Source organism: Diabrotica undecimpunctata, chromosome 11 (assembly GCF_040954645.1).
Source record: "Diabrotica undecimpunctata isolate CICGRU chromosome 11, icDiaUnde3, whole genome shotgun sequence".
NCBI lineage: Eukaryota > Metazoa > Arthropoda > Insecta > Coleoptera > Chrysomelidae > Diabrotica > Diabrotica undecimpunctata.
In genome coordinates, this window is record NC_092813.1 from 15,534,495 (window position 1) to 15,555,748 (window position 21,254).

The 21,254-nt window shown below is 34.3% G+C and overlaps 1 protein-coding gene across 1 annotated transcript; it reads left to right on the forward strand.

Annotated features, from left to right (window-relative positions):
• Positions 1-8,766: 8,766 nt before the first annotated feature.
• Positions 8,767-13,185, forward strand: LOC140452711 (uncharacterized). The gene has a single exon (XM_072547032.1). It carries the CDS (start codon positions 8,767-8,769, stop codon positions 13,183-13,185), a length of 4,419 nt encoding a protein of 1,472 aa, XP_072403133.1.
• The last annotated feature ends 8,069 nt before the right edge of the window (positions 13,186-21,254 follow it).

A 21,254-nucleotide genomic window follows, 5' to 3' on the forward strand; every position in this document is an offset into this window, starting at 1 on the left:
AGACACAAAAGGTAATTTTGACCATGATTTAGGAGTTTACCATGATTTGGAAACTGAAAAATTTTCTATTGGAAATTCTCTAATTGATTTTGATGGCGCGGATCTTATTATCAATAATATAAGATACAAGGGAACTCCAGGGCTCTACGAGCTTTTATTTAAAACGAATCCAGTATCGTTTAAAAAAACAGATGTTAATGAATATATTGATATTTTACGTAGAACAAATGCGATATATAGAAACAATAATCCTGACTTACCTATAAAAAGTATTCCGTCAAAAATAAAGGATAAATATAATTTTATTATTAAACCAGCTTTGGAAACGAGACCACAACCATCTAGAGTTCGTTTAAGTTCACTTCCTGGAAATTTAGCGCAGGGACCTGTTACCCGAAATTTAGCTAAACATTATAAAAAAAGGGGTGGTGCACTTTTCAGAAAATATAGTGGGAAGCCATTAGAGTATAAATACTTTGATAATTTTAATGAAATAATAGATAGATTAAGGTTATTAATCGCATCACAAGCTGCGGGAAACGACGGACACGTGAATGAAATTATATCTATAATTGAAGAACTTCGAGAAGGTGGAATAATACAATAATGCCAATAAATCGTTTCGGAACTCACTTTTTATCCGAGTCAAAAACTTGTAGTGATGACATTTCGGTACCCTTATATTTTACAGCTAATCCAGAAACTTTTTTTAGCAAATGTTTTTATCGTATAAGAGGACATGAAAATTTAAAAATTAATAAAAATTATTATATTTTGGAAAACATGGAGACCACTTTTCCATTTCCGTTTAGTTGTAAAATTGAATCCGTTTTGAAAGTACTTTATTTCGATTGGTTTGTTAAAATTAATTCTAAAACATATAAATTGAATGAATTGGTTGGTGTTCAAATAAAAAAGGGAGATACAATTCAATTCAAGTTAACTAATTTACCTTTAATAATTGTAGACTTTATTCTCCAGTGTCCTTTAGAAAAAGATATATAAACACGAAAGTGTAGATATAATTATCAAAATGCCTGTAAGTAAATTTGGTAACCATTTTTTAAAATCATGTAAAAATTTATCAAGACCGAGTAAACTATATTTTGTTTGCGACGCTTCTACATTTTACAGTAAATTCGTTTTAACACTAAGAGGAGAAAAAAAATTAAATTTGAATAAAGAATACTACGTTCTTGAAAATGGTGGAACAGCTTATGTCTTCTCCGTAAATGGAAAAATAGAGAGCATACAACATTATGCATTTGACGCTCCAGTAATATTAAATTCTGTACAGTATAAATACCATGAATTAATAGGTAAAACTTTTCAGAAAGGTGATAAGATTTCATTTCAATTAGGCACTCATCCCAACGTATTGGTGCATATAACTATCCAATGTCCTTTAGAAAAAAATGTCTAAAAGTCAAGTAATTGAAGAGATACATAGAACAGCGAGAAAAAATTATAGAAGAAGACATGTAATCATAAAAGGGTTAAATGATTTGGTTCAAGCAGATTTAGCCGTAATGATTCCTTATGCCAAAGTGAATAAGGGATACCAATATATTCTTGTTGTTATAAATGCATTTAGCAAATTTGTGTGGGCAGAACCTGTTAAACGAAAAACGGGAATTGAGATAACAAAAGCAATGGAAAAAATTTTGAATCAAATGAAAACATTTCCAAAAAACCTTCAAACAGATTTGGGAACTGAATTTTACAATTCCAATTTTAACTCTCTTATGAAATCACACAATATTAACCACTATAGTACATTTTCCAATCTAAAGGCAAGTATCGCGGAAAGAGTAATAAGAACCATAAAATCAATGTTGTGGAAGCAGTTTAGTTTACAAGGGTCTTATAAATGGGTAACCAATCTTTCTGATATTGTAAAAAAATACAATAATACTAAACATTTAACTACAGGTTTCGCACCTAGCCAAGTCAATGAAAAAAATGCTGGGAATATAACTGCCTATAATTACCTTAAAACCATTGATCCACGGAAACATAAATTAAAAGTTGGTGATTACGTCCGAATTTCAAAACATAGGAGTTTGTTTACTAAGGGTTATTTGCCCAACTGGACAAATGAGATTTTTAGAATAAGAAAAGTTAAGCAAACCAATCCAGTAACTTATTTGTTGGAAGATTCACGAAAAGAAGAAATTCAAGGTGCTTTTTACAGTGAAGAATTACAAAAAACCCGGTTTCCTGATATTTATTTAGTGGAGAAGGTGTTGAGGAGGAAAGGCAACAAGGTATATGTAAAATGGATGGGAATGAATAGTTCTCATAATTCTTGGATTAACAAAAATAATGTAATAAATTAAAACAATGTAATAAATTAAAATATATTTTTTAAAAATGTTTTTTATTTTTGTTCTATATATTACAAAGTTCCTTATCAAAATTTGTCCTAATATTAGTGAAACAAATAAAAAAACTTTTTATGATTGTATTTTATTTCTATGTCTTATATCTAGTACAGGATTAATAATTTTAGCAGTTTCATCTATCCTACGTCGGAACCTCATTCTGTCAGCAACCATGAATTCCCAGTATCTGGTTCTGCATGGACAATTGGCTTCAACGTAGTGAATACGAACATTTTCGTTAAATTTGACCATTGAATAGTCCAGGGTATCTATAGAGTAACTCTAAAGCTATACCATAAGTCGTCTTATTTATATTCTTAATGGGCTCCATAATCTTAAGCCCGGATTCAATCGGGTTATTGGAATCCACCCCCAGCTTTAATATTTCTAAGGAGTTGGTAAATTCTTCCTTCTTTAGGGTTTCTAAATGGTAATTAAGAAGCGGTAGTATTTTCCATATTGATGTTATTGAATTAGCACCCAACATGATCTGTGAATCACCTTTGATAATTTTTACAACTAACATGCATGGAAGCTGCATGAATTCTAGCAGAAAATCTCCATCTTTAATTGGTTGTTGGTGATTTCCCGCCATAAAATTATCGATCACATTTTTATGGGATAAAAATTTGATCCAATCGGTTTGACTGAATAAGACACAATCATGTTTGTATCCACTGATAATAACACTTGGTTCAAAGTTAAATTCGTGGGCTAAACAGATGGACACATATTTGGTATTTGATGGGTTTAAGTAAAATCGACGTTCACTTAAAAACACGTTAGACATCTGCACTTTACCACTCATTGTTAAAAACTAAATAACACACACAATACAAGACTTCTTATACCCCTTTACATGTGTTCACATATCTAGGGTGGGAGGTGTACGCAAATTAGCGAGCACATGCAAAGCTGTATGCAAATTAGCAGCACCTGTGTGCAAATTATGGACAGGTGTATGCAAATTAGGGAGCACATTCAAATTAGGGACAGCTGTATGCAAATTAGGGAGCACATTCAAATTAGGGACAGGTGTATGCAAATTAAGGAGCACATTCAAATTAGGGACAGGTGTATGCAAATTAGGGACAGCTGTATGCAAATTAGGGCAGGTGTATGCAAATTAGGGACAGCTGTATGCAAATTAGGGCAGGTGTATGCAAATTAGGGACAGCTGTATGCAAATTAGGGCAGGTGTATGCAAATTAGGGACAGGTGTATGCAGGTGCTCCGTGCTCCTCTGCTCCTACGCTATTTCCTCCCTACTTTGTTTTCTATGTATTTTACCTTTAACTTATATCTTAGTGATAAAACTGTTGTATTATTTAGTCATAGGCTCTAAACTTATAGATTAACATACTGTAGCAATTAGTAACATGTATTTATTGTAATAATTATTGTACACAATATTGTTTGTGTCAATGGCCATTGCAGCCGAGTCACATTAATTTAAATAAAAAAAAAACCGAAATATATAGAAGCAGTGTACAGTGGTCTGTTAAAAGCTGTAAGTATAGTTTCCAAATTAGCAGTAATTTGATTACAAACATTGTTTTTATTTACATACGAAGAACATTATTTATATTTCGTATTTATTAATTATTTAAAAAACCAGTTTCAACTCTTGGCATTATCTTGCTAATTTACTTTTAAATAAAGAGAGTCGGACCTACCCAAATTAAAATTATTGAAATGAAAGTTCAATTTAAATTTAAAAAGAGATAGAAGATTAAATTTGACAAAATTACAGGTGGTACTTCTGACTACAGGGGTCCATCAATTAATTTCGATCAACAAAATCTAATTTTACCGGCAGTAGATGAAATAAGAACAGAAGAGTACACCATTGCAGTAGGAACTATAGTCCATCCAAAAAATGTAATGTTCTCATCCAAAATGTCAAACGGAAGAATATGCACCTACTTTTCAAGTATACAAGTCGTAGATGATTTACTAAGTCAACATGGCGAAATTAAAAGTGGAGAACATACAATCAAAGCACGTAAACTAATTACACCCGCTAATAGATTAGTTTTATCCAACGTATGTCCATCTATACCCCATGACATAATCGGACAATCTTTAATTAATCTTAGTTTTAAATTAATGTCTCCGATTTCGTTCCTTAGAGCTGAAATACAAGACCCGCAATACAGTCATGTACTTAGTTTTCGAAGACAAGTTTACTTTTCACCTAGAGGCAATTTTACTGTACCCGACTCCGTCCTAATTGATTTTGAAAATATTTCGTACCGCATTTTTTTTCCGATAAACTAACTTGTTACAAATGCTACCAAGCTGGTCACGTTTCCTCGGGCTGTACCTCAAATTCCTCTTATCCACAAAATACTCAAAAGCTATAAACGGAGGAAAATTTTCTTCTACCAATACCATCTACTAGCTCCGAACAAAATCAAATTATACATGTAAATGACGAATCTGGAGAAGAAATGGATGCTCAAGTCAGCACTGATACCGATAATAAAAATAAACGATCTTACTCGGAAGTGCCATCTTCAACTTGCTCCACTCCTACAGAAACTATACCAACAGAATTCACGAAACCAAAACTAGTGCAAATTAAAAAGAAGAAAAAAATTATCAAATTAGACAAATCCAATTTAGAAACTACTACTATTGAGTCGTTAGTAGAACCAGTCAAACAATTTATTCAGGATGCATCACGACCATATGTACTAAATTACACCCAATTACTAGCATTCTTAGAAGGCGTTCACGGTTCTTCGATCACAGTAGAACTGGCTCTAGAATACACACAGGATATACACAGGTTGGGACATATACTAACTGAAATATATCCCATGTTGAACGAAAGAGCAATTAAATCTAGAATTACAAGAATCAAGAAAACACTACTTAGTAAAATAAACTAAGATTTTAGTATTCAGGATGACACCTCTTAAGATACTGACGCATCACAGGAAAATACTCCTTTCAACGATAAATAAAAAAAAACAAAAAAACAAAAAGTTAACAAAATAGCTAATATTCAGTGGAACATTCAATCCGATTTACAAATATAGCAATTATATCGCTTTTAATTAAAGAAACACATCCACAAGTTATCTGCTTACAAGAGACAAATTTCACAACAAATAAAACATACTCATTAATTAAAACAATATGAGACCTACCATAAAATTAGAACAAACGCTGGTAAAGCTAGTGGCGGCGTATCCATTTATGTAAATTTACATTTGACATCAGAAGAAATCCCTATACAATCAGAATTAGAGATCGTAGAAGTTAAAATAAAATCTTTAACACAATATTCTATATGCAATGTATATATTCCATCAGATACAGAAATCACTGCCAAACAACTCGAAATGTTAATTGAACAAATTCCAAAACCCAGAATAATAGTAGGAGACTTTAATGCACATAGTACAACATGGGAATGTCTATCTACAGATAAAAGAGGTGATATTATAGAAAGATTTTTAGCTTAACTAACTTTGTCTTGCTTAACTCAGAGGAAAAAACTCGCTTTAACTCAATTACTGGTAAACATTCCGCCATCGATCTATCTATATGCGAAAGCTCGCTAGCTCAAAATTTAAACTGGTAAGTACTACATCATACTTATGATAGCGATCACTGGCCTATGTTAATAATAAACTACGCATCACACAAAAATACTGAAATATCCTTTCCAGAAAAATGGAAAATCAATAATGCAGATTGAGAAAGTTATCAAAATTTTATTAAAAACTCTATACCCCACTTAAGACCATTGAAGATTGATATTGATTTCATCATTGAAAAATTCACTATAAGAATTATAAAAACTGTAGAAGAAACTATAGGTAAAACAAGCAAGCCAAAACGTAAACAGACGGCCCCATGGTGGAATGCTGAATGTCAAGATGCACTGAAACTTTGTAAAAATGCCTTAAACGTATTAAAAACACACCATATAGAAGAGAACTTAGTTAATTTTATAACTAAAATAGATAGAATAGAGATATATAATTAAAAAGAATAAGCGTGAGTCATGGAAACAATATGTATCCTCAATTACCGATGATATGGTCTGAAGTGTGAAACAAGATCCGCAGAATTGAATGTATTCCATATACTTACAAGATAAACTCTCTTAATATAAACGAAAATCAAATAACTGATGAAGCAAAAATAACAAATGCCTTAGCAGTTTCGTTTCAAACATACAGCAATGACTCTATGTATGACCCTATATTTATTGAACATAAAAGGAACTCAGAACAAGAAATAATCATTGCCAATAACAATCATCCATTGAACTCATCACTAAGTATAAATGAACTAAATAAAGCACTTCAGGACGTTAAAAATTATAGCCCAGGACCTGACGAAATATCTTATGCATTTGTTGCATAGCGCAACCTAAAATTATGATCCAAATGACGAACACCCTTTTTTAAAAAATACTACTTTTAGTTTTAAGTCGAGTTGTACCCCAGAATGCACGATAGATGTTGCATATACTCTTTGCACATAATTGCGAGATTATCACGTATTCTCTTCTCAATTTTATTAGAAAAAAAACATCAGTCATTGTGTCACTGTCACATTTGATTAAAAAATTAATTCGCTCATTTTTCAACACACAATGTTCAATTAACGCAAAATAAAGTTTCTCAAGTAGTAAGATGTTTTTTAAAGTGTAATACGGGAAGTGTGATCGCCAAATGTAAGGTAACACATTTTAATTAATTAATAGATATAATTAGAACCAGATCGAAGGTACTGCCCCAACAGGCAGTGAGCAACACGTCAGGAGGAGAAGATAAAACCCCCCGGTGTTCTACATGTTCCTAACGAGCCGGATACAGCAACTGTTCCCGTTTATGTAAAGCTGGAAGCTGAATTTTCATTAATTATAGCACGAGGGCGATCATCTCTCGTTTCTGCAAAGGCGTTTTCACGCAGTACTCAAGATTTTCTCACACTATTCGTAAAAAACATCACTCGTTTCCTCATTTCTTCGCAAAGAAAAGACATAGTTTTTATTCTCTCACATACACACATTGGAGTTTTGGCGGTTCCAGGATCCAAGGTTGTTCTATTAGCGCCGAGAGGCCTGTATATCGACGTCGACACTTGCAAGGAATAAGGAGTTTATGTGTGGTCGCGGTTGGACTTAATGTGCGGTTTGGTAATTTATTGCAACTTTTACGTATTGTTTTTTGCATTGTCGCATGTCATTTTATTTTTAGATTTTAGATTCGCAGTGATTATAAGTAGATTTTTATGGTAATATTATTTAGTTCATGATACTAAGTATCTCTTGTTGTATTTAAAATTTGTATTATTTTTTCTCACGTTCAAAATGACTGATGTTGCAAAAATTATAAAATTGAGAGGCCATACTAAAGCTTGTATTACTAGAATTTAAACATTTGTCTCAAAAAACCAAAATGTAGTTTTAGATTGCGGTCAATATATTGCACGCAAAAATGTATTAAATGAAACTTATCGCGAGTATCTCAACCTACAAAAGGAACTTGAATTAGAAGATTTTGATAAATATTGTTCAGATAGAGACATAGTTGAAGAACAGTATTATAATTTAGATTCATATTTGTACGAGAAAATCACGCAATTATCTGCAAAACCAGTTCAAACTCAACCTATTGTAACAAACGTAACACCATCTGTTAGCACAATTCAAAATGTAAAGTTGCCAGAATTAAAAATACCTTTTTTCTCGGGCGAAATCTCAGAATGGCCCAGCTTTTTTGATGTTTTCACCAAATTAATAACAAATGATAAACAGTTATCTAATGCTCAAAAACTTATTTATCTCAAATCAGTGTTAAGGAATGAACCGTTAAAGTTAATTGACAATCTAGAAATAATTGATTCCAATTTTGAAATTGCAATACAAAATTTATGCAATAGATTTGAAAATAAATATTTAATAGTAAACAGTCATTTGAACAGTTTATTAAATGCTCCACTCATTAAAAAACCCAATGCACATGCTCTAAGGGATTTTTTAACTCAAATTAAAAGCCATCTCGCTGCCTTAGAAAACCTCAACATCTCGAATCAACTCACTGATTTAATTCTCATCAATCTCTTTACTCAAAAATTAGACTATAATACTAAAAAATCATTTGAAACCGAGCGTAATATAAACAAACTCCCAAGTTTAATGGAGTTCCTTGAATTTATTGAAAGAAAATGCAAAATTCTCGAAAATCTTGTTCCTGAATACTCTCATTCTCCGAAACAAAAACAACCTTCTCGTTTTACTTCTCTTAACACAGTTAGCAATAATTTGCAGTATAGTAGTAATAATCAGTATTTTAAATGTTTCTTATGTCAAAATAACTCCCATAAAATATACACTTGCCGGGAATTCTTAAATATGTCTGAAGATGAGCGTTTTCAAACGGTCAAGGCAAAGAAAGCGTGTCTCAACTGCTTGGCTAGTGGTCATTCAGCAAGCTCATGTACCTCTGCGTCAAATTGCGCTAAATGTAACAGGAGACATCACACATTGCTCCACTTCTCTAACGCTTCTACTCATAACTCAAATAGTTCTCGTTTCAGAACAAATCAAGATTCTCGTAGTCTACCCACTAGAAACACTCATTTCCAAAACACTCGTCATTCTCAAGACTCACAAGAAAATCATAATTCTCAAAATACTCGCCAGTCTCACAATATGCATGATACTCCAAATTCTCGTACTCACTCTAATGTATCTCGTGATCCCAATACTCAAAGCGAAACTTCAAGTTCACCTGCAATCCCACGAATAGCAAATCAATCTCAGTCTAATGATGTCTACCGAGCATCATCTCTCTCTACACTCTCAGGCAAAAAGGAGGTTCTACTCCAAACAGCATGTGTTACAATTTATGATTCTCATAATAATCCCGTTAAGGTTCGCTGCCTTACAGACTCAGCTAGTCAGCTTTCGTTTATCACTGAGGAATTAGCAAGTCGCTTGAAATGTATTTCTTACACAAAAAGTCTTCAAATTTCTGGAATATCCGAAATCTGTTCGACGTCGAATAAAATGGTGGATTTAAATATTTTCTCAAATGTTAATCCCACAAAACATTTTACACTCTCTTGTGCGATTCTCCCAACCATCACTTGTAAGCACCCTCAAATTACATTGGATTTTAATGCTCTCAAAATTCCACCAAACATTCACCTAGCTGATCCAGAATTTTGTACTCCTGCCGAAGTTCAAATGCTGCTTGGAGCAGATGTTTATTTCGACTTACTTACTTACGGGTTAATAAAATTAGGCCCTAATCTTCCTACCTTAACAAATACTCATCTCGGTTATCTTGTAGGTGGAAATGTACCTCAATCATCTGGGTCAATTGACTCATATTCTATACTTAACATTCAAGAAAATACTCAACCTCGAAATGAAGTATCCTTGTTCGTTCAAACTCAAAATACCGATTCACTCGTACGGTCGTTTTGGGAAATAGAAGAAATCTCGTCTTCTACTTGTACTCCAAAAATCCTAACTCCTTCGGAGCAACAAGCCGAAGATATTTTTAAATCGTCACTTAAAATATTATCATCTGGTAGATTCCAAGTAGATCTCCCTTTCAAATCTCCCAACGAATATAAAAAATTGGGCGAATCGTTTTTCCTCGCAAAGAAGCGATTCCTAAACCTCGAACAGAAACTGATCAAGTCAGATCAATTATACGCACAGTATAAACAATTTATTCATGAATATATTGCACTTGGACATTGCAGATATGTGCCTCTCTCCACTCGAAATATTCACTCTGATTTAAAATACTTTATTCCTCACCATTGCGTTTTAAAGGATAGCGTAACAAATAAGTTGCGTGTTGTCTTTGATGGCAGTATGAAAACTACCTCAAATCTAAGTCTTAATGACATAATGCTTCCTGGTTATACGGTACAACGCGAATTATTCGATATTTTGATAAATTTTAGATTATTTAAATACTGTATTGTAGCAGATTTACGTCATATGTACAGACAAATTCGAGTAAATCCCGAACAGGTATTTCTGTTGAACATCTTATGGCGTGATTCACCTCAAGAGGATTTGAAATGTCTTCAACTTGAAACTGTCACTTATGGATTAAATAACTCCGGTTTTCTCAGCACTAGATGTCTTAAGGAATTAGCTCAAAAACATTCCGACAAATTTCCCTTGGCTAGTAATGCTCTTTTAAATTGCTGTTATATCGATGATGTGCTCTATGGCTGTAACGATTTCGAAACACTCTTCGAAATTCATCGTCAATTAACCGAATGTTTAAACCTCGCTTGTTTCTCGCTTCATAAATGGTGTGCAAACTCACCTGAATTTCTCGCAGGTATTTCTCATATCTCTAATGAAGCTAGTTATGTAATCAATCCTGAAAATCACACTAACAAAATTCTCGGCCTATGTTGGAATTCTCACTCCGATCATTTTTCGGTTCTTGTGCCAAAGGTTACCGTTAAGGATACCTATACAAAAAGAGAAGTTCTCTCTTTAATTGCTTCCATTTATGACCCTATCGCATTGATTAACCCTGTAGTGGTATCTGCTAAATTAATTATGAGAAAGATTTGGTTAGAAAGGTCGAATTGGGATGACCACCTCAGTCCAAATTTGCTTACAGAATGGAATCTATTTTTACAAACACTTCCTCACCTCTCCAATCTCAAGATTCCTAGGTTGCTGCAAAATTCTAGCAATGTAACAAGTACTCAAATACATGGGTTTTTGGATGCAAGTCTTAGCGCGTATGGTGCTTGCGTTTATTTAAGAACATCACATGAAAATGGCTTTATCTCTTGCAATCTAATCTCCTCAAAGAGTCGTGTTAGTCCTGTAAAAGTTGTGACTCTTCCTCGATTAGAACTTCTAGGAGTATTATTACTCTCTAATCTTGTTACGAAGATTCTTTCTGTCTTGATTCCATCCCAATCTCAGATAAATTCTGTCAATTTATGGACAGATTCCGAAGTCGTCCTCGCATGGATTAATTCACACCCTTCTCGTTGGTCTACCTTTGTAGCCAATAGAGTAACTCAAATTCAAGAACTCACCTCCAACCATACATGGAGACATGTACGATCGAAAGACAACCCTGCGGATATATTATCTCGTGGTGCTACACCCTTGCAGTTGCTTGATTGTGATCTTTGGTTTAATGGTCCTCAATTTTTGTCAGATCCACACTTTGATTTCAACCTCTTTGTATATAACGGTCCTTCGAGTATTAATGTTGATGAACTGCCTGAACTCAAAAGGGTTACTCATCTGATCAGAAAACCAGATTCACAAGTGTATGATGCCCTCTGCAAATTTTCATGTTTCACTCGACTTCAGAGAGCTTTTGTATACTGCCTTCGTTTTATTCACAATGTAAGAGCTAAGTCTCATAGACGTACAGGTCCTCTCACTCCACATGAACTCTCTAGTTCTGAGTTAATGATTATCAAATTGACCCAGTCTCATTTCTTCAGTTCGGAAATCCAATTTTTAATGGATAATCGTCTGCTTAACGATAAGTCTATTCGTAAATTGAATCCCTTTCTAGATTCGTCTCAAATGATACGAGTAGGCGGTCGTCTTCTCTTTTCAGATGTTTCTTATGATCAGAAATTCCCTCTACTGTTGCCCTCAAAATCACATATTGTCAATTTATTACTTACCCGAGAACATCGAAGACTTCTACATTCTGGCCCTCAAAATACACTGTCCAATGTTAGATTGAAATTCTGGCCTCTTGATGGTCTTCGACAAATCAAACGTATAATACAAAATTGTCTCACTTGTTACCGTTTTAACGCACAAGTCGCTTCCCAAATCATGGCTAATCTCCCGAGGGAAAGAGTTCAAATTGCACGTCCATTTATAAACGTTGGAGTTGATTTTGGTGGTCCATTTCCAATCAAGACCTCTAAACTCAAGAGAGCTCCCCTTACTAAGGCCTATATGACAGTGTTTGTATGTTTAGCTACTCGCGCCGTGTATGTGGAATTAATTTCCAGTCTTTCTACTGAAGCGTTCTTATTGACTCTGAAAAGATTTATCGCCCGAAGGGGTAATCCGAGTATCATTTTCAGCGATAATGGCACCAACTTTCTAGGTGCGAAAAATCAATTGAAAGAACTTTATGAGTTGCTTCTCAAAGGTGATACCTCTGAATCTATTCGCTCTTTCGCTACTTCATGTCAAATTCAATGGAAGTTTATCCCTCCACGCTCACCACACCACGGTGGTATTTGGGAAGCTGCCATAAAGAGCTTCAAATATCATCTCGTAAGAATAATGGGTAACTCCAATTTTACTTTCGAAGAACTATCCACTGTACTTTCGCAGATTGAAGCAGTGCTCAATTCACGCCCTATCTGTGCGCTCTCAGACGACCCGTCCGATTTTTCCTTTCTTACTCCCGGACACTTCCTTATTGGATCTAACTTAATGTCTTATCCTGAATTAGATCTCTCTGATATTCAAGAAAATAAATTGTCTTTGTGGAATAAATGCACAAGAATTCAGCAGCATATGTGGAAGGTTTGGACTCGCGATTATCTTAATAGGCTTCAAAATAGACCTAAATGGTTCACTCCTCAGGTAGGCATAAAGCCTGATGATCTCGTCTTGCTTAAGGACGAAAACTCGCCTCCTCTCAAATGGCCTATAGCACGGGTAGTTGAGACATATCCGGGAAAGGACAACAAGGTAAGAGTTGTTAAGGTCAGAACTCCTGAAGGATTATACGTTCGCTCTATTGCTAAACTGTGTCCTCTTCCTATGACTCACCTTCAAGAATTTTAATAGTTTTTTTTTTAGATTAGTTATACCTTTCTTCAAATTGTACATAAATATTTTTTTTTGATTCGTTCACATCAAGAGGGGGACTATGTTGCATAGCGCAACCTAAAATTATGATCCAAATGACGAACACCCTTTTTTAAAAAATACTACTTTTAGTTTTAAGTCGAGTTGTACCCGAGAATGCACGATAGATGTTGCATATACTCTTTGCACATAATTGCGAGATTATCACGTATTCTCTTTTCAATTTTATTAGAAAAAAAACATCAGTCATTGTGTCACTGTCACATTTGATTAAAAAATTAATTCGCTCATTTTTCAACACACAATGTTCAATTAACGCAAAATAAAGTTTCTCAAGTAGTAAGATGTTTTTTAAAGTGTAATACGGGAAGTGTGATCACCAAATGTAAGGTAACACATTTTAATTAATTAATAGATATAATTAGAACCAGATCGAAGGTACTGCCCCAACAGGCAGTGAGCAACACGTCAGGAGGAGAAGATAAAATCCCCCGGTGTTCTACAGCATTCCTCATAAATCTTCCAGCAATTGCTAGACAATACCTACTGGATATCTATAATCTGTTATTCTATACGAAACAATTCCCAAAATCTTGGAAAGCATCAATTGTAATTCCTATTTTAAAACCTAATAAAATAAAGGCGGATCCAAATTCGTATCGACCTATATCTTTAACATCCACCTTGTGCAAACTAATAGAAAAAATACTCAACAAACGTCTGCAATACTTCCTGGAATCCAATAATTTAATATGCAAACAACAAAGCAGATTTAGGAAAAACAGATGTACAACGAACAACTTGATCAAACTAGAATCGGTCATACACGAGGCATTGGCAAGTAATCGTCAAGTACTGGCCGACTTCTTTGATATATTAAAAGCCTATGATACTATATGGAAGTATGATGTCCTAAAAAGATTAAAACAATGGGGTGTGGACGGAAATCTTCTAGATTTTTTCAAAAAATTCGTTTATGATTGAAATTTTGGAGTTAAACTTACTAATCATTTTTCAAGTTCGTATACCCAAGATAACGGAACCCCCCAAGGATCAACACTCAGTGTAACACTTTTCTTGATTGCAATAAATGAAGTTGTTGATAACATTAATACTCCTGTCCAAATTGGTTTATATGCAGATGACCTTGTTCTTTATGTAAGCAATAAAAATAGCCGGATAGCTGCAACTATTCTGCAAGAGTCCATCAGATCTTTAGAAAAGTGGTCAGAGAGAACGGGACTTCGTTTTTCTACAAACAAAACAAAAGCAATATGGTTTTGAAGAAACAAACAAACAAGTTGGCCAAAATTAACACTATATAATCAAAATTTGCAATATGTAGAAGAACATGAAATTCTTGCATGCAAAAGATGAACTTTCTCAAAATATTAGCCAATCATAATTGGGAAGCTGATATCACACAATTACTGAATATATATAAAACACTGATTCGTAGCAAGCTAGATTATGGATCAATAGTCTACAGTTCAGCTAAAGATAGTTTATTAAAGCAATTGGACATCATACAAAATACCGTATTAAGGCCTGCACTCGGAGCCTACAGGACCAATCCAGTAGAAAGTCTGTATGAAGAAGCTGATGAACCACCTCTTTCAATTAGAAGACATAGAGTAAGTTTATAATATGCAGCTAAAATTTAAGCAAACTCTAATAACCCTGCTTACTCCTACACATTTTCTGACAATTTTTATTTAATTTTTGAACAAAAACCCTTTCTTTCTGCATCATTTAGAAAAAGAATCACAGGTTACAATTTTCCGAAAGTTATTTCCAATGAAATAAACTACCCTCCTCCTTGAACCATAAAACTCCCCAAATGTAATACAAATCTTCTACTCTATCCCAAATCTGATACTTCATCATATATAATTCTACAACGGTTTCAAGCGATTAAAGACAAGTACAAAAGATATTACTAAATATATACAGATGAGTCAAAAACTTCTGAAATGGAAACGGTAGGCACAGCTGTGGATTTTAGAAAAGCATTTGACAATGTCAATCATGAACAATTGATAGATATTCTGCGAAAGACAGGTATTGACGACAAGGACATTCGAATTGTGGAAAACCTATACTGGGGTCAAACAGCAAGAGCAAAAATTGGCAACGAACTCACTAAAAGTGTGCAGATCAAAAGAGGTGTCCGTCAGGGTTGTATATTATCCCCACTCCTATTCAATATTTATTCCGAAGAAATATTTAATAAATGTATGGAAAATGCAAATGAGGGCATAAAAATAAACGGCGAGTTAACGAACAATATAAGATATGCCGACGACACGGTGATCCTTGCCAGTACCATAGACGAATTACAGCAGGTAATGGAAAGAGTTTATTCAGTTAGTGAGGAATACGGCCTGAGCCTCAACTTCAAGAAGACAAAGTGGATGCTGATAAGCAGGAAGCAACAGCCTGCTCGACAGTTACGGATAAGTAACATACTAATTGACCATGTAGAATCTTATGTGTACCTTGGCACCAACGTAAATGCAAAATGGGAACAGACCACAGAAATTAAGGCGAGAATAGAACGAGCTAGAGCAGCATTTAGCAATATGAAAAAGCTCCTAATAAGCAGGGATTTGTCTCTTCCCCTAAAACTACGTCTAGTTAAATGCTACATTTTTCCGATCTTACTGTATGGTGTGGAGGCCTGGACGCTGACGGAGACGCTCACGAGAAAACTAGAAGCATTCGAAATGTGGGTGTACCGACGCATTCTTCGTATATCCTGGACCGAACATGTCACCAACACAGAGGTAATCCAAAGAATCGGAAAGGAGAAAGAAATCGTGAATACAATTAAACCAAGAAAGCTTGAATATCTAGGCCACATATTGAGACACGATAAGTACCGTCTACTGCAATTGATTGTCCAGGGAAAAATAGACAGTAAGCGAGGGCCAGGCAGGAGAAGACACTCGTGGCTCCAAAATCTGAGGAAGTGGTTCGGGCTCACATCGGTCGAACTATTCAGAAGCGCCGCAAATAAGATCAGAATTGCCATGTTAATAGACAACGTTCGCAACGGACAGGGCACTTGAAGAAAAAGAAGAAGGCACAGCTTCCGTTGACGAAACAATTAAACATCAGTTCCAGCTACCTAAGGAGTACTCCATATGTTCCGCCGAATTATATGCCATACATCCCTACAACATATTATATCAAACCAGCCCAAATTGGAAGCAGTCATTTTCACAGATTCTTTAAGAGCAGTACAAGGAATATTAAGGGTTTACCCAAACCACCCAATACTATGCCAAATTAAAATTGATCTAGAAGAACTTTATAGTAAGAATAAAAGGGTAGAATTTTTTTAAATTCCATCTCATGTAGGCATAACAAATAACTCAAAAGCTGATCGGGAAGCTAAATACGCCTGCTACACGAATAGATCTGATAAAGAACTCCTAGAAATTCCTCATTTCGATATTCAAAACACCACCAAAGAATTTTCAATGAGAATATGGCTCGAAAGATGGAAAAAGCTTGAAGACAACAAACTACAACGCATCAACCCAAATTCGTCACCAAAAGGGGTAATGCCACAAAAACGACGAGATCAAGTCATACAACACCGGTTGAGAATAGGACATACTAGGTTAACCCACCAGTACCTAATGAAGAAAGAACAACAAAAACTGTGCTATGTTTGTGATATTCTTCTGACAATCGAACACATTCTTATTAATTACCCACTCTATCACCTGGAACGACTTCAAAGTGATTTACCAAGTGATCTAAAAACTGCTCTGAACTATAGTAAATGTAATAAAAGGACTAAGTTTCTAAAACTAACTAAATTATACAATCTAATATAAAAATAGACTTAAGTTCTCAATTGTAATTAGTTGTTATAAGCAAACATCTGATTTTATGTACAACTCTTCCCCGCCAATAACCTTTCATGGTTGACACGGTTTACTTAATAAAAAAACAAATGTTTTATGTGTGGTGTCAACTTCGAATTAAAAGACGAAATCTATAAACCGTCGACTTTGTCAAGATTTGTCGCTTACAAGCGTTTCGATTTCCGGAAATACCAACAATATAATCGTCCCTCCGAGGATTTTTAAATAATTTCTTCGTTAGGGACTCTTAAACCCAAAGTAAATGCCAAACTTCCGTAGTTCATCAAAATATCCGAAGTCGAAGTATTAATGCAAGTAAACCGACAAACTTATATTTCCCTATTTTACACTGCAATATACTGGGAGGACTTGCACGTAAATTTTACGATATAAATTTGATACTTTAAAGTAATAATGTGAATGTTTTATGCCTTAGTGAACACTGGTTGAAAGAAAATAATCTTAAAGTAACCAATATTGAAAACTTTAATTCAGTGTCTTATTTAGCAAGAAATGATAAAGAAAGTGGAGGTGTATGCATATTTGTAAATAATAAGTTTAGTTGTGAACAGCTAAATTTACGTCAATGGTGTATTGAAAGTAAAGTTGAAATATATGGAGTAAAATTTAAAGTTCATGGAAGTAAAAAATTTTTATTTATTGTAACTATATGCAGACCTCCTTATAGTGTGAATTTTAATACTCTTATTACGAAGTTAGAACTATTGTTGCAGAGTATTTATAACAAAAATTATTTTTACGGTAGATGTGGAGATTTTAATATCAATTTTTTAGAAAATAGCAATCAGAAAAATATTTTAATAAACTTATTTTTAGAATACAACATTAAATTTCACATAAATGTACCTACTAGAATTACCAAAAATTCTTCAACGTGTATTGACAACTTTTTTTCCAATTTAGATATTCAAAAGGTGAGTGTATGTGACACATTTCTATCAGATCATACTTATCAATTATGTGCTTTTGATATGAAAGTTATTGGAAAAAATCCTCAAACTGTTTGTAACAGAAACTTATGCGATGCCAACTTAATACCTTTTCAAAATATTTTAGCTAATATTTGATTGGAGTGATCTATATGTGGCTAGTAGTTTTGAAGAAAAATTTTCAATATCTTGTAATACTTTCTTATATTATTATGATATTATTTTCTTAAAACGTAGAGTAACTACCAAACCAAGAAAAAAAACGTGGTATGCACCTCATATTAAGGGTTTGCATGATCAATTGTGTCAGATAAATGGATTAAGAAAACATCTCAATAACCCACAGTATTCAGAACGATACAAGAAATTTAAACAAGACTATCAAATAATTGTTAAAAAACATAAAGGAACAATAGGATAATAAATGTAGAAATAGTAGTAATGTATTGAAGCAAAGTTGGAAAATAATTAATAAAAATAGAGGTAAAAAACTGCCAATCAAATCAAATATTAATATCTTTTAGTAACAACGGTGATTTACAAAATTATTATAAAGCTGATCAAATCAACAATTATTTTATTAGTGCTGTAAAAAATAATGAAGTATCAGTTGTTAACCATACTATACAAATTGTCCAATTTAATTCAATATTCCTTTTATCACCAATCGCTGAAAAAGATGTTATATCTATTGCATTAAAAACTGCTTCTAAAACAGCTGCAGGGGTAGACGATCATACTTTATAAATGAATCCTTTACATGCGGAGTATTTCCAGATATAAAGGAATCTTGAAATTAAGGGAAGAAATTCCCTTAATTTCCTTTTCTCTATCTGATTTAGAGACTGTCCAGCAACTGCAACCATTTGGTCGAATTTGTCGTTGGAATTATCAGATATTGTCGACTGACGGATTATGGATGTCACAGGTGCACAAGTTCCTACTTTTGTCTCTTTCTTGATGGTCACTGGGTAGTCATTGATAAGTCTCACAGGAATTTATTTAGCCGAAGTCACCAATTCCTTTCCAATTATGATTCCACGGCCAACCTCATCGTCATGGTTCTAAGGCTATATAATAACAGGTGTCCCTTCGTTCAAAATTCCCTGTAGCCGCGCTACTATGATCGTTTCGCTTCTCGCAGGCACGACTGTATCTTCTTTAATGGCTGCTTGCAGAGTGTTGTCATCCTGTGGATGAAGAAATACCTCCTCGTTGCCAACTTTGATTACCTTATTCTTAAAATCCAATTGGAATCCATGCATATTCATTACGTCCATTCCTAATATAACGTCCTCTTCGATGTCAGCAACTATAACAGTATGGACGAACTTTTCTGCTCCAATTTCCAATTGTACCTGGATTTCTCCATGAATGTTGCCATTTTCACCTGTAGCGGTCCGAAGTCGCAACCTCGTTTGTAACAGTTTCTTACGGCTGTTTATAACTGTCGGGCGTATAATGGTTCTGGTCACTCCGGTATCCACCAACAACGTATGCTTTTTACCCTTTATTTCTCCATCTACATAACACTATCTTCACGACATTTTAAAGAAGCTATAAGTATGAGAGGGTCTTTGGAAAAGTTCCGGGCCGAAGCTTCCCCGCTAAGGCCGACTCTTTCTAGTTTTCCTGATAGTGAGTTTCTTGATTTTATGGTCTTCGTTTTCTTGCAGGTCTTACTTTTCATCATATTAACGAGCTGGTCAAGTTTATCTTCATCTCCTTCCTCTTTTACAGTGCTAACTTTACTGTAACCGCCAGAGGCCTGTGTAGCTGACTCGTATTCGAGGGCGATGGATAAGACATCAATCAGCGTCTTATTATGAGCTATTCGCAGTGTTCTCTGCATTTCATGATCACGAAGACCATCAATAAACGTTTGAACAGCCAATTTTTCCATCATGTCTTCGGAAGCTGTTGGATAAGCATATCATACTAATATGGCAATACTAGTAGTAGAAAGGCATGCGTTTCACTCCACTTTGACCTTTGACCCCTGACGTCCGCGCTCCGGTCACGCCCCGTGATGACGTCATAGTTTGAACGCTAGCCGGCACGGCCAGTAATAATTGGTTATTTTTCATATGAATTAATTTACATACTATTTTTGTATTTCAACTATTATCTACTATCTATAAGACAATTTTAATCCAAATTATTAAAGGTTTGTTCCAACCCGTCACAAATACCGTTCAGGAATGGTTACGCGTATGCTCAGTAACGAAAAATGTGTTACTGCTCATACTCGTAACCATTCAAGAACGGTAATATGACGGGTTGGAACAAACCTCTAATTATTATTAAATAAAAAATTATATCGTATGTAGAACTTGAACCCAGAACCCACACCACCAAAGGCACGCACTCATATTGATAAGCCACATAGACGTCTAAAATCTACCAACAATAATCTGTATAAAAAAAACAAACAAGACGTAGTAGGTATATCTGCGTGTATAAATTTATCATCAGCATGTAATGTACGAAAAAATTCCGATATACTTTTGGGTAAACCTCACTCCCATTACCAGAGAAGAGTATTTAAATCAGAATGGTTGTATTCGAGAGGAAAGTTCTGTGCAGGTATACGTAATGAAATTTCTACCCTAGCGAGCAGAGGCGTTAACAATTTAGAAAAATATACATCAGAGCATGAACTACACGTAAAATCAACCTGCAAGTGTGAAAGAGGCGAGGAAGGTATTAGAAAAAAAGATGAAGCAAATGAAAAGAGAAGAAAATTCTACAAAACTGAACGTGGGATAGCGATACGAAAATCATACAAAGAAAAAATGGTTAAAAAACGTAACATAATTGCTGAACTAATGAATTAAGGTTTAAATAAAAAGGCCGAACTGCAAAGAGAAACTATTTTAAAATTGTTAGATCTATTATAATTTTTAATAAATAATACGTAACATTTTGGTATTTTATTTCATAACAAAAAAACACTTTTTGAATGTGGTAATCGTTGCAAATTTATTTAGAATAGGTCAGTCCAAGCTAGACTGTATTATGTCTAACAGAGAATTGCCCCATTTAATTTGTATTGAATTTTCTTCCAAGGTTGACTCAAATGTCCACCACAGGACTCCACTGTCCAAGGTACCCTTTCCGTTTTCCATGCTTTTTATATGTGTGTCCAGGATCCTATGCTCTGTATATTGAGACATATGACGGGGAATCTTAACGAGGCCTAAAACATCTCCAATAC

Coding starts and splice junctions, on each gene's coding strand:
- LOC140452711 (XM_072547032.1), top strand. CDS start 8,767: ATGTCTGAAGATGAGCGTTTTCAAACGGTCAAGGCAAAGAAAGCGTGT.